Raw genomic sequence first — 14,269 nt, 5'->3', positions numbered from 1 at the left:
TTGGTTGCTTATATATCAAAATGAGGCTTAAAGTCTCTCCAGGATGCCTAAAAACTGGAGCGTTTAGGAGAGAAAAGAGAGCAAAAAGGAGCCATAAAGAGTTCTTGTTAAAAAGCAGCAGAGTCAAGGCTTCTTACGGTCGAGCCAGTTAGTCTAAAACTTTCCATCAAAGCCACGCTGAGCTGCATGGAGTAATTACCTCTCACACAGCAGCAGCAGCAGCAACAGCAGCTCCAGGCCTTATTACTGATACTGTGTGTGTGTGAGCCTGTAAAGGTACATGGACAGATGAATATGCTTCCATGTCCTGGTCTGGCCGACTGTGTGTTTCCATGTGTGCCTGTAAAGTAACAGCACCCCGGAGCGTTGCGCTTTTCAGACATAAACCAGCTTGCAGAGGTGATAAACCGAGAAATGTTGTTATGACGGGTCGCTCCTAGTCTGTGCTGTCCTGATGACGGCAGAGAGAAGCCCACCCAAAGTGCTGCTCCAGAGCATCTGAGGGAGAAAAAAAAGGCGAGTTAAAAGACTAAAGTATCACTTCTAGCAATTTCAAGTGACTTCTTAAACGTTCAAACAGAATCACATACCTGGATTACCCCTAAAGCAGGAGTTTTTTTGTCTTGTTTTGTTTGTTTGTTTTTGCTCCTGTCACATCTTTCTTTACTAGTGGCGCATTTTTCGCTGCAATCTAAAGTCCTGCACCTCTGTGGAAACAGTACAACAACTGAAACATATCTTCTGTGCTGCATGACACAGATAAAATGCAATTAAAAATCACTGAAATTGAATTCCTTTGATCCAAATGTTATAAAAATTATTCTTGTCATGTTGGAATATACAATTTTGTTACATTGTTAATGCAAATGGAACAATGTAAAAGCAGCATTTGACAGTTTTAGATGGATTAGGGAGAGCTAGTTTTATCTACTTTCTATGAATAGATAAATAAATGTTTCTAAATTGGGTGAGAGAAGAGAAGAGAAATCAAACTTCTGATATATGAACACGTACTCATAATTAAGAATTGTTTTTTGGGGGGAATTTTGCTTCATTTTACTCATTTTGTTGTTAAAAAGATTCCAGCCTGGAAGGTCAAAGGGCAAAATATGATCACCTGACTTTTCATCTAGCGCCGTCATGAGGTCTACTTGGCTTTCCTCTAAGACAAGTCCCATTCCCATCATAGGCAAAAAAATCCCAAAATCTGCTCATAACCTCGCAAGAAATTCTAATAACCGTGAAAAGACAAACTGGCTCCTCGTGACTGAAGTTTCGTTGAATGTTGTGGCTGCTCAGAAGACTCAGTCACATGTTTTCTGAGGTCAAACCAGCTCGTCAGCAGCTACATTGACGGTATTCCCTGTTACTGTTGACCAAAGACTGTAAACTCTAAAGAGGATTACGCCTGTACATTCAGCTTCCTGGGCTTTATTCAGTTTTACTGTCAGACTTTTAACTTATGAATGACACCGCCTGAAGGAGCTGCTAACCCTGAAAGAATTTCCAAAGTCTGGGTTTTAATGGAGACTGTGAGTGTCTCATAATGGTCTAGCTGCTATTTCGAAAGCTTTTTCAAGGGAAAAATACAGACGACTTGCCATGTTTTGGTATAAAAACGACTTAATTTGATTATGTGGGAAAATATCAACTCTTGGATCGGTATTAGTATCATCACTCAAAATCAGCTGCCACGCCACTGTAGTGAAAATGTCCAAAAATGTGATTCATATCCCCAAATTAATCTGACAATGTTGGAGGCTTTAAGTTATGTGAATAGGAGCTGAATGAAGTCCTTTTGCTGTGCGACGGCCAGAAAAAACTGCAGAAACAGATTGATGAAATAAAGTGTCTCTAACCAGCTTTGCAACTAATGTCATCTAACTTTCCAAGGTTCAGCGGGCTCTTCCAGCGTTAGTCATAACTGAACGGAGAGTTTATAAATCTCTCGCTCGCTGCAGATTCAAAACGTCTAAATAACGTACACCCTGATATTTCCACATCTCACCACATCATGAGACGGTTGTATTTTTCCAGGGAAGCCTTGAAATGGAGGCCCGGGCAGCCAGTAAAACTTATTTGGGCATGCAGTCGGTGAGTCCTGCCAGCAGCATATAGAAGGAGGCATAAAACTCCAACCAGGAAACTTGAAGTCGACAAACTGCGTTAAGTGTTCATAAAATACCTCTGGCTGCAGAACGTTTGATGGGGGGATTAAGAAAGAGAGACGAGCTGCTTTTAAAAAGTGAACAGCTCTGCTCGCAATGTTTTCCCTGTCGGTTCACTGTGAAGAATATAAATACACAGAAAGCGTGTGGATTAAAGATCCGAGCCTGTTGTTTTGAAAGAAGTTTTCTCATCAGTTCTAATGCAAACCTGCACCTTGTTGTGGGACTTTTTTGGCTTCATTTCGCTGCATATTTTTCCACAGAGGCTTAAAAAAAATCCTCTTTTCATCACCCCAACTTTTACAATCTCACTAACATGTCTCTAAAAGTGTCAAAATCCAGTCATGAAACTCCAGATCCTTATCAAGAACTACACTGTATTTCCAGCAATTATTATCAGAAAAACTGTGGTGTTATAGCAAAATTTGGTTTGCTCAACCACTTACACCAAAAAAAATGCATCAGAATCACACAGTACAGAAATGTACCACTTCATAGTACTTCGTTTCACCTTTTGCCTCTATAACACCACACAGAACGCAACTGAGTGATTTCAAACAGCTGCTCGGTCAGCAAAGTACAGAGAGCTGTAAGATCACAATCAACCAACAAACGATGATACAACAGTCCCGCAATGAGGAACATTTTGTCATGATCTTTAAGAGGGCAGCCACAAAATTGCACCTGCGCAGAGAAACTACAAACATAATGATGTGGTGAGAAGAAAATTAAAGGTAAATAAAAAGCAAACAAGAAAACAAGCACTGTCTGAGAAATATTTAGTAGCTATTTTTTAATGGTAGTTATGTTCTTTTGGTAAGGATCAAGTAGAAACAATTTCGAGTCCAAAGAAATTGTTCTTGAAATAATTTTCCCACATGCAGCTCTGACCTCTTCCCAAAACGTTTACATGTTTCTGCACTGTGAAAATAGTGTTCCTTTAACCTCTGTGTGTTTAGTACATGTATCTGCTATATATTCACTGAACTGATTTCATTTAAGCCACTTATAATGAGTCAATCTGAGTTGTGTGTTTATTGTGCGAGTATGAGTTGCAGCACAGGTGGATTTACACCTATCTGCTGACTGATTTCAGCCTGCAGACTTCCAAGCATGTAGCTTATATTAAGATGAGTAACATGTCAAGAAATTATAGAATTCAGATATGATAATTATTTTTATATACTGTCTTTTGTTATCAGTTCTTCAACAAGTGACTGTGAGGTTTAGGAAGTATATTGTCTGGATTTGCTTTGACAAAGACTCTAAGTTATAGGAATTTGAAAAAGTGTTTTCAGTTCAGATTAAACTGGTGCTTCAGTTCTTCAACCGGCATCATAATATCAGAATTTGATGGATACAGATGTTAGATCTTTTTGAGTCCTTTAGAAGCCCAGATTTTAAATGTATTCCTTGAGTTAAAAAAAAAAGGTTACCTCATATGGGGCTGTATTGTGACAAGGAATCTGGTTCTTTGGATATCATATGTCTAACTATTGTGTTGCTGGTCTGTTTTTGTAAATTTTTCACCATGTCAGAGTAAAGGTCCATAGGATGAGGGAGTCTTAGACTCAGACTTACATTTAGTTACTTTACCTGAGCCAGGTTGAGCTTTGTGGGAGTTAAGTTTCTCTTTATGATATTGAAGTGTCTTGACCTTCATGTTTAAATCAGTCTACTAAATTCATATCATAAATAATATTGTAGGGTCCTAGCCATAATTTTTAAATTTGTTAAGTAATTTCCAGTCTTGTTTATCGACTGGAAATTACTTTACAATTGCTTTATAAATAATGGTGACTTATTTGATTTTGCCAGGATTTCTGAAATTTTGAAAACAGAGGTAAATCAGACAGTCAATCAAATCAAATCAAAATCAAATCAAAATATACTTTATTAATCCCGAAGGAAACTGAGGTATCCAGCACCGGATTACAGTAATACAATAAGGCATAATGAGGTATAAAAGGTATAAATAATATATAATATAATATAAAGCAAAACATTATTTTCAAGCGCAAAACTTACATCCACTTATAAACTTCTTTAAAAAAATCTACATTGCAAAAAAGCTAATATTTTACTGAAATGCACAGATAAATAACAAAACGTGTGAAATAATAAACTGTAAATGATTGTTTTAAAAAGAGATTAATATAGCGCACAGAAAGCACAAATATGGTTTATGTAGGTTTCTGTACTAATATAATACAAGGAACAGTACGCACTTGTACATTTCAATGCACCATATTATTATTATTATTATGAGAACCTTTTGTCGTGTCTATAGTCGATCGTCTCGTCAGCGTCGCCATCTTGTGGCCGTGGATGTAAACGCTACGGGTCTTTCGTCATCATTCTGCGTCCGTGTCTCGAGTCGCAGCAACATGTGAAGAAAACATGGGGCTTGAGTGTTTCTGACATTTAACCGCTGTTTGTCTAACTCAATACAACGCTGTCAGAGACGTTTGCGAAGTGTATGTTTGAACCTCGTTAGGAATCTGTAAGCTGCTTAAAGCGAGATAGCGTCAGTTCAGGTTAGCTAACGTAGCTTTACTCGCCACTTTTGGGCTTGTTTTGCTAGCTTGTAGCCTGCTGCTAACGGCATGGATAACACGGAGGAGAACGCTATCCAGCTCCACGAAGATGAAGAAATCATTGAAGTCATCGACCTGAACGACACGGAGCCTGGTCCAAGTGGGTCTGAGGCTGTTTACGGTTTTTAACAGTCACTATTCTAAATGTTCACCTTGGAGCACTCTGGAAACAGTCGGTGTTTGCGTGTGTCACTGTTTATGGTAGCTGGAATAGAGCTTTGAAGATAAACTGATCAGCAAATGAGCTTGTTGGATGTGTTTCCACCTGAGGAACCATTTTCTTGTTGTCATAATAATGATTGTGGAGCGTGTTTGTTTTTTGAGATAGAAGACAAACTACTTCTCTCCAATTAAGCTGTTTATTTTGTAAATATCAGTGTCTCAAAAGAATCTGTTTGGAACAGCCTCCCAGAAAAGGATAAATTCTGATATGAACTGAACATTTTATTCAGTATGGTGAAATGTGATTCACCATGCATTCATTGCACGTCAAATGGTTATAATTATCAATATTGTAACACTGGTAATATCAGTTTCAGTGGTCAGTTAGTAGCACTTAAAAAAAATCAATCCTAACATGAGAAAAGTGTTTTATCTGTAGCACCCTTCAAAACTGCAGTTCCAATGTGCGATACAAATTGAGCAACAAATAAACATTGAAAACACAAACGTGAAAAAACAATAAATCATAATAAATCAAGAGTAAAATATTTAAAAGTCACAATAAAAATGTTACAAAAGACATTATTAAATACAAATAAAAGCTTGTTTAAACTAAAGCACTGAGCTGTTCTGACAGAATTCTCTGATCTGAGGGGCCTATGTGCAGAATAAGACAGTTCAAAATCTATTAAAGAGATGTATAGTGGAGCTTGACCATGTGGAGACTTAAAAGTAAGTGATGGGATGTGTAACTGAATTCCCTAACAAACAGTAAATCAACAAGGATTGGAGTTATGTGATTGAGTCTTGCTGCTGTGTTTTGACCTAACCATGCTTCGTTTAGGTGAATGAGTTGCACTGGTGAGGGTGTTAACTTGCCTTTTGTCTCGCTGTAAGATGATCTGGCTGATGACTTGGAGGACGTCGACTTTGAAGACGCTGGGAATGCGGACGACGACAACGAAGGCTGGGAGACGGAAGACGAGATGGAGGCCGAGGTGGAGCAAGACGACAGCGAGCTCACCTTCTCCAAACACACCGGTAACATCATCCCTCAGATCTGTACTTCGCTGTTCGCAACAGCCTAGGAGCTGGGGACTTCTGATCATTTGGAATCATTACAAAGATTGTAATTTGCTAACATGTGAATTGCCAAGTCGGTAATTTGTACAGTAGAAATGACACCTTTCCTCTGTCTTATTAGTTGTGGAAGCTACATTGGCTGTTGTAAATGAAAGTTTGGAGCTGTTTTGGTGCAAATTCAGGAGGCTACACAGCATGGAGACCCATCCACAAAAAGCTCTAATCCAGAGGAAAAAAACTGCAAAGCATGATTGGATGGATGACATGCATGCCACTTTATTGTTGTTTTTTAGCAGCATCAGCTGTTATTATGCGGCAACTTTTTAATATCATATCCGCAGATAATGTCAGTAAATTCCTGTATAAATGTGCCTCATCATGGAACACACAAGACACAGATGTAGGGGTGTAATTAAATCACATGGGATCTCTCTGTAATGCTCATCAAACAGAGCTTAACTGTCAGAGAGCTTCAGTCTGTTGAGGGTTTAAATTTCTCTCCAATCCTTCTCTCTTCAGGCTCAGTGTTTTGTGTGACTTTGGACCCAGCGACCAACAGCATGGCTGTGACTGGAGGAGAGGATGACAAGGCTTATGTTTGGAGGGTGAGCGACGGAGAAGTTCTGTTGGAGTGCACAGGTGGGTGTTAAAGGCTAATGTAAGGCTGTGTTTACACAAAGCATATTTGGATTCTTTTATGCCATCTCAACAGTCGGGATTTTTTGACAGATTTTGATGCGAGTCATGATTTTAGTGGGAGTGATCTCTTCCATTGTAACTGTAGAGATGCTCAGTGTATTGTTTCAGCATTTCAGTCAGTTTTTCTTCAACATCTTGCAGCTCCTGAGTGTTGAGTTGATTAAGTCAAAAAGAAGTAATGATGAAATGATCACTTCTTGTCTTGACTTATACGTGTTCAACTAGTTACAGTAGTCGTGTTAAATTATGAAAAAGAGCTTGTGAAAGTCTGTCATGTTGACTGAACTTTGCGGAACTTGAGCATGATGCGAAAAATATCTATGGAGAATTAAACCGAAGCTAACAACAGTCTGCCTGTGTGAGATCTACAGAAGCTTTTTTTCCCCCTGCTTTGTCTGTAAAGGTCACAAAGACTCGGTGACGTGTGCCGTGTTCAGCCACGACTCCTCCCTGGTGGCTTCAGGTGACATGAGCGGCATGATTAAAGTGTGGAAAGTGGAAACCAAAGAGGAGATCTGGTCCTTCGAAGTGGGAGATCTGGAGGTGAGAGTATAAGTCTAATCTGAAGAATCCCGACCCATCCAGCCGCTGAGTGAGTGTGTGTGTGTTTAGTTTGTGCATCTGTCAGCACTTGTGTGTGGATTCTTTTATTGGGGCTGCAGGAATTTATAAGGAAATGAGAGATGATGACAGCTCAGGCTGAGAATTTGTGGTCTGGTGGAGGAAGCGAACGATCAGTCGTGCTTCCAGTCCTCGACCACGACTGCTGAGTTTCCCTTTAGCAAGGCACATAACTCATACTAATTAAACTACTGCAGTGGAAATTAGAGGAAAGCAGTGTGTGTGTGTGTGTGTGTGTAGTTGCTGTTAATTCATAGCGTGTGTTTTTTTCCCTCAGTGGTTGGAGTGGCATCCCTGCGCTCCGGTGCTGCTGGCAGGAACAAACGACGGCAGCGTGTGGATGTGGAAGATCCCTGCAGGAGACTGTAAAACCTTCCAGAGTCCGGCCTGTCAGGCCACCATCGGCAAAGTCCTCCCTGATGGTGAGAGATGAGAGGACGAATTGCTCCCAAGAAAGAATTCAGAGTTACAGGACGCTTCATCGTATTTAAAAGTACAAAGAAAGCAATGTAGCAACATTTAAAGTGAAGGAGAAGTAAATGTCTTCAAATCCTTTTTACAGTTGTAACCCATACCATACTAAATAAAAATTAGTGATTGACTCAGCATTTCAGAGTCATGGATTTCGATTCCGATCAAATAAAATGTCTTTTATTTTGAAATTCTCCAGGTAAACGCGCCGTGGTGGGTTATGAGGATGGAACGGTTCGTGTGTGGGACTTGAAGCAGGGAAATGCCATCCACGTCATTAAAGGTGAGGCTCATGTTTATGGTTTCATCTCACTGTTACCTTTGTGTGGTTGGGTTTTGATAGATTGTGTTCTTTTACACTACTGTTCAAACGTTTGGCGCCACTTAGAAATGTCCTTTTTTAAAAGAAAAGCATTTTTTTTTCAATGAAGATAATATTAAATGAATCAGAAATACAGTCTAGACATTGTTAATGTAGTAAATGACTATTGTAGCTGGAAACGGCTGATTTTTAATGGAATATCTCCATAGGGGTACAGAGGAACATTTCCATCAACAATCACTCCTGCACAACTGCACAAGGGTTTTCTAATCATCAATTAGCCTTTCAACACCGTTAGCTAACACAATGTAGCATTAGAACACAGGAGTGATGGCTGCTGGAAATGTTCCTCTGTACCCCTATGGAGATATTCCATTATAAATCTAGCTAGAATAGTCATTTACCACATCAACAATGTCTAGACTGTGTTTCTGAATCATTTAGTGTTATCTTCATTGAAAAAAAAAAAAAGCTTTTTCTTTCAAAAATAAAGACATTTCTAAGTGACCCAAACATTTGAACTGTGTTGTATTTTATTGATGTACATTCTGAGAAATGTATTATTCTTGAATTTATTTTTAGATTTACCAATCGACACACATTCAGCACATTTTTTTGCAAATTGAGGCCATAATCTGAGCAGTAATTAAAGGTAAAAGCCTGAAAACATGATTTTTTGTTGTTGTTTTTTCCCCCAGTATCTTATTAAAGTAGAGTCTGGAACTTTGGTCACGTAGACCACATAGTCTTTGATTATGGCTGAGTTGAAATATGACAAAAAAAATGAAAACCGATCCATCCTTCAGCATAAGTGAACAATAAATTGATGAGGCAGAAGTCAACCAGTGATATTTTCTGAACCAGACGTAGCTGTCTGTCACAATAAGACAAAAAAAAAAACAGACAGGATGCTCTTTGTTATGAAAAATGAAAGGAAAGAAATCATGAAGCTTTCATAACTGAGCGGGTTTGACAAGCTCTACAACAAAACAAAAATACTGTTGGAAAACCGTGAGATATGTGGAATAGATTTCTGTAGTTTCAAAGTGTTTTTCCAAATATGAGTTTCACGCCTTAACCCTTTAAGGTTTGGTCAATTTCCGCCCGAAATTTCTACTGAGATTTACAGAAAGTAAATTGAATGCTGTTCTTGAACTGTTTGGAGTACATGCATGGTTGGGGTCTCATTTGAAAGCTGACAACCTGAATTTTCACCCAGTGCAGTCAGAATTACTCTAGGTGCTACTGGCACAGAGTTATGTATGTTGGAACACACTGAATTAGGATGAATTTTTTTTCTCGCCTACATTTTTTCCCTAATAAAACACCTGAAAATCAGTGTGGCAGCACTGCAACAGCTTGAAAACACAATATTGCAAAAGCCTGGGGTCTTACATAGTTCAGGTCAAAATTTCAGAGCAATACTACAAGAAATGAGTGTTTCACACATGTATTTGTACTGATATGCTCCGCCCCTGTCAATGTTGGATACACTCTTTATACACTGTGCACACTCTCTACAGAATGGTATAAATTCCTTTTCACTTCATTTTCCACTTCATTTTCATTCCAAAAACTCATAAAGAACTCAAAAAATCACTTCAGATAGGCTTCAGTGTCGATCACACACACAGATTGAGAGGAATACAGAGAAACAGCAGGTGGACCCCGGAGCTCACGAATGAAATATCATATAAAGCCGCTGGCAGAGGCGGGATTTATAGGCAAGCCATTCAGCAAGCTCATTGGCTACCAGGCCTGTCAATCTAACGTTTCCTCCGGCGTGATTTGCTGAGAAACAAGTCAATCAAGTGATGTAATCGATATCTGTCAGACTCGGCCATGGTTGGCTAAATCGCCGAAGTAGGCGGAAACGAGTCACCTGATTGGTTGAAGTCCGGTTTGAAGCGGTCGAGAAGCCTCCAGTATCCATTTTGAATCGCGAACAAAGAAAATAGGACCGTGTATGATAAAGTTATAATAGAAAGATGCAGTGAATATGAAACGCACAGCGCCACCACGCGCCGCGTGCACGCGCACGGAGCCGATCGTTTTCTGGATTTTTTACCTATTTCGAGACATGTTTTGGCCAAAGTATTATACTGGATTGTTTCCTCTGGATGGCTAAGCTTGGGTTCTGGCCGGTTTTTGTGGATTATCTTCTTTTATGACCAGAAACGAGCGTCCAAACTGCGTCGACAGGTGAGCTGTGCACGTTTACTTGACTTGTTGTTTGTTGGATAAATGTGTTTATATTACCCGCTGTGGTAATCACATCTGAAAGTGGTTTATACCGGCGGATTCATGAGAATCTCAGCTTTCTATGTGTGTATAGTGTTTGTATAATCGTGTTTGCAGTGTCCTTCTATTTAAAAAAAAGCGTATACCGATAAAAAAACGGCCCGCCCGCGGGCCGCCGTACTTTACATATAGTCAATAGTAGGCTAAAAGAGCAAGATTTTAGGGATTCATTTATTCTGGAAGCTCTTTGATCGGATATTAATGGTTATTTTGTTGTTCATCCTCTCTCAGGTCAGGACGGACACCAGGGGGAGCTGACCTGCTTGGCCTGCAACAAGGACGGCTCTCTGGTGCTGACGGGTTCAGTGGACGGTTCTGCCAAGCTCATCAACACCACCACGGGAAAGGTGACGACACGATGGCGAGCAGAGGACAGACGAAGTGTTTATTTAGCCGCTTGTAATCTCTGCTTTTACGTTGTGCGAAGGTGGTCGGAGCGTTTTCCGTGGACGGAGTCAAAGCGAGAGGATCGAAGGACGAGGAGAAATCCAACTCTGTGGAGTCTGTGGGATTCTGCAACATGTGAGTTGTGCAGCGTCATAAGAGCAGAGAGACGGAATAACGTAGATAATAATCCGTCTGTCCTTCCCAGCCTGCCGCTCATCGCCGTGGCGTACTTGGACGGGACTCTGGCCATATATGACCTGTCAACGCAGGTCCTGAGACACAGGTGTCAGCATGAGGTGAGAAAGACGGAGCCTTTCCGTTTGTTTAGTTTAGTCTCCCGGGCGTGAAACGGTGGATTTACACTTGTCTCTGCTGTGTGTACAGTATGGAGGCGTTGTGTTCATATCATAGATCTCCTAACAACACCCGCAGGGAGGTCTGCTGGAGCTGCTTGTGTGTAAATGATGTCTTAGCATATACATCCAGAGACACCACAGCGTCTAGCTAAGGAATTAGTTTTTCCAATCACACATCATCTGCCTCTTACAGAAGAAATGTACTAAAAGTATTTTATCTTGAACCAGCCTCTATTGAGTATAGCAGATCTATTTAAATAAAGGTGTGATGCCTGTCAGTAAAGACGACGTGGTCATTCTGATCTTGCGTCTCTCCAGGCGGGCATCGTTCACCTGCAGTGGGAAGACTCTTCTTCTGTGGTGTCCACCTGCTGTTTAGACGGAGCGCTGCGCTTGTGGGACGCTCGTTCTGGCAAAATGGTGTCGGAGTACCGCGGCCACACCGCAGAGATCCTCGACTTCGCCATCAACAGGTACGAGTCCACCTCACAAAACACACCGATGGGTTTGAAAAACAAGAGAATCATCAAAATGATGGCATTTATCAGAGCCAGAAACCAATTCAATTTTATTTATATGGCGCCAGTTGCAATTCAGATTGTCTCAGGACGCTTTACAGAACCCATATGCATGAACCCCCAGAGCAAGCCCTAAGGAAGGGGTGTCAAACACACAGCCCCCAAGCTAAAATGAAGATTTCAGGTTGTTCATAATGTTTTGTGAAAAGATAATTCATTAAATGTGAAATTTCCAGAACATACTTTTTTGCACTTGAACAAAGGGGAAAATGTGGAGTTGTTGTTATTATGCTGTGATTTTACTGCTCCGACCAACTTGAGATCAAATTGGAGTGAATATGGAACCTGAACTTAAATGAGTTTGACACCCCTCCCTTAATGCAACAGTGACAAGAAAAAAAAAACTCCCTTTTAATGGAAGAAGCCTGAAGCAGAACCCGTCTCATGTGTGGGGAATGATCTGCCGTTGGTCGGCCGGGTTGAGAAGTCAGAAGAGGTAAAAGGGGTGGGGGACAAGGAAACATGTAACACAAATACATACATGCATGATAAGCTAGAAGATGCATACAAAGTACAAGCCAACACTGAAACTGATTCATAAGTGTACTGTTATGGTGTACGGCTCTGGCATTAAATGTACCGCATATATAGCGACTAGTATGATCATGTGTCTTCACTGATGTGAAATTCAGTCAGAAAATGTGACTAAATCTGAACATAAGATCATCATAATCTGTCAAAACTGCTTCATTCATGTCTCCCTTCAAAAATCACCAAAATAAATATCCTTTTTATACATTTTTTGTGAAAAAAATGAAAAAATTGCACACTCCTAAACACAGCCGTCAAGCCATGAGTGACTTTGCTGTGAAGAAAAGTCACATGATAAAAAAATCTGAAATTCTAAGCTGAACTGCAGGCTGTGTCATAAAATACGTAAACCGTTCTCGTAGGGCTAACGGTGGTATCCGAATATTTGGATATTCGTCATTAATTGGGCCGACTATCGGGAGCCCAGACACTGCTATTCATGCCAGCCCTACTTTCTAGACATAGTTGTGCCGTTTCCGTAGAGGTGCAGGGCTTTATATTGCAGTGAAAAATGATACCACAGTGTACAAGACTGTGGAACAGGATTAGTGAGAAAACATTCTTTATTTTCACTTTGCTGGTTGTGAAAGCATACTGTCAGTTTTTCCCCCAAATAAAACACAAATAGAAAGAACAGAAAGCAAAAAATGATCTGGTTTTCTGTTCCCGGACAGCAAATTAGTAAAAATGTAGATTTTTTTCATGCTCAAGGTGAGTCCGGATGTCGTACGAACTTTTCATTTCTTCTTGGTAGGCAGATTATTTGGGAGCACATTTGAAACGAGATTCTCTAACCGAGGTTGTCATCCCCTGGTTGTTTGAGTTGACTTCAATACCCCTTTCTGTCCTCAGGGAGGCGACTCTCGCAGTAACCGCTTCAGGAGACAACCAGGCTAAAGTCTTCTGCCTCCAAAGACCTGATCGGTAAAAAAAAAAAAAAAAAAACACGACTTCGGAAGGGAAGAGGAGAGAAAACATTTCAGGAGAATCACTGGAGACATTTGACCATCAAACTTTTTGTTCTCCTACACTGGAGAACCAACTTTTCCTCCTTTTCTCCTCAGGATTTTAAAGTATTCTCCTGTGTGGATCTTATCTGACCTGATTTTGTAGGACGAAAGCTGACAAAAGATCGTTTTTCAGTTTTCAGATGTGCTTAATTGGCAAACGCTGACGCTACTTGAAGGGCACCTCAAGTAACAGAGATTCTTTCAAAACAAACCGTTCACTATTTTGGTCTAAGTACGCTCTTGTGCAAGAATCTGTGAGACTAAACAAAGAGAAATTCGAAGAGTGATGCATTGTAGTGTCCTGCCTTTGACGTCCCTGTTAATGTTCGGTCCTCCAAAAGGATTTTAGAGATAAAACAATACCGAGAAATGGAGCCCTTCCTTGTTTGCCAAATGTTAGAACTTCTCAACCCTCCGAGGGTGTCGTCTTCTAGCTTCAATTTTCTGATGTAAACTCAAGTGTAAATACAGAAAAATGAATAATATACTTCTGGGTAACCATTAAAATTCATTTTCAGCCTCTTATGTGTCGTTTGTTCACTCCCACTGTCGTCTGGATTTGTCCTTTCATTGTCGTCTGTTTATTAAATATGATAACATGGAACTGGGGAAAAAAGATGCGGTAAAATCTCTGAGTTCCAGTGGTGCCTTGGTTTGTTTGGAATTCTTCAGTTTTAACTCTGATCCGTTTGACTTCTTTTATCAGATGTGAGTGAATGGAGGAGGTGAGTCAGTATGAGGACGCTGAAGGAAAACCACATCTTAGATCTGATAATAGGGAGAAAACTGCCACTGACTGTACCTTCAAAAGACCAAAAAAGGAAGTTTAGTTCTTTATCTTTTAATAGATCTGTAGCCCAAGTGGCTTTCAGTACTTCAGCAAGAGATTTAATATCACCAAGGTAAGTTCTACATCGGTCTGTCTCATTCTGTTTAGAAATGCGTATCGTGTCTGAGTTTGTAGCAAATCCTCTACTTGGTGC

The 14,269-nt window shown here is 40.2% G+C and overlaps 1 protein-coding gene across 1 annotated transcript; it reads left to right on the top strand.

The window, feature by feature from the left end:
- The first annotated feature begins 4,525 nt into the window (after positions 1 to 4,525).
- aamp (angio-associated, migratory cell protein) lies at positions 4,526 to 13,811 on the top strand. The gene is made up of 11 exons (XM_022212015.2): positions 4,526 to 4,865; positions 5,825 to 5,968; positions 6,530 to 6,649; positions 7,113 to 7,252; positions 7,608 to 7,752; positions 8,001 to 8,084; positions 10,656 to 10,771; positions 10,852 to 10,946; positions 11,017 to 11,107; positions 11,486 to 11,640; positions 13,129 to 13,811. The coding sequence occupies exons 1-11, from the start codon at positions 4,775 to 4,777 to the stop codon at positions 13,202 to 13,204; spliced, it is 1,257 nt and encodes a 418-aa protein (XP_022067707.1). The 5' UTR covers positions 4,526 to 4,774; the 3' UTR covers positions 13,205 to 13,811.
- Positions 13,812 to 14,269: the final 458 nt, after the last annotated feature.

This window comes from Acanthochromis polyacanthus, chromosome 22 (genome assembly GCF_021347895.1).
Source record: "Acanthochromis polyacanthus isolate Apoly-LR-REF ecotype Palm Island chromosome 22, KAUST_Apoly_ChrSc, whole genome shotgun sequence".
NCBI classification, from domain to species: Eukaryota; Metazoa; Chordata; class Actinopteri; family Pomacentridae; genus Acanthochromis; species Acanthochromis polyacanthus.
Note: the sequence above shows the minus strand (reverse complement) of the source record. Positions and strands in the feature narration are given on the sequence as shown.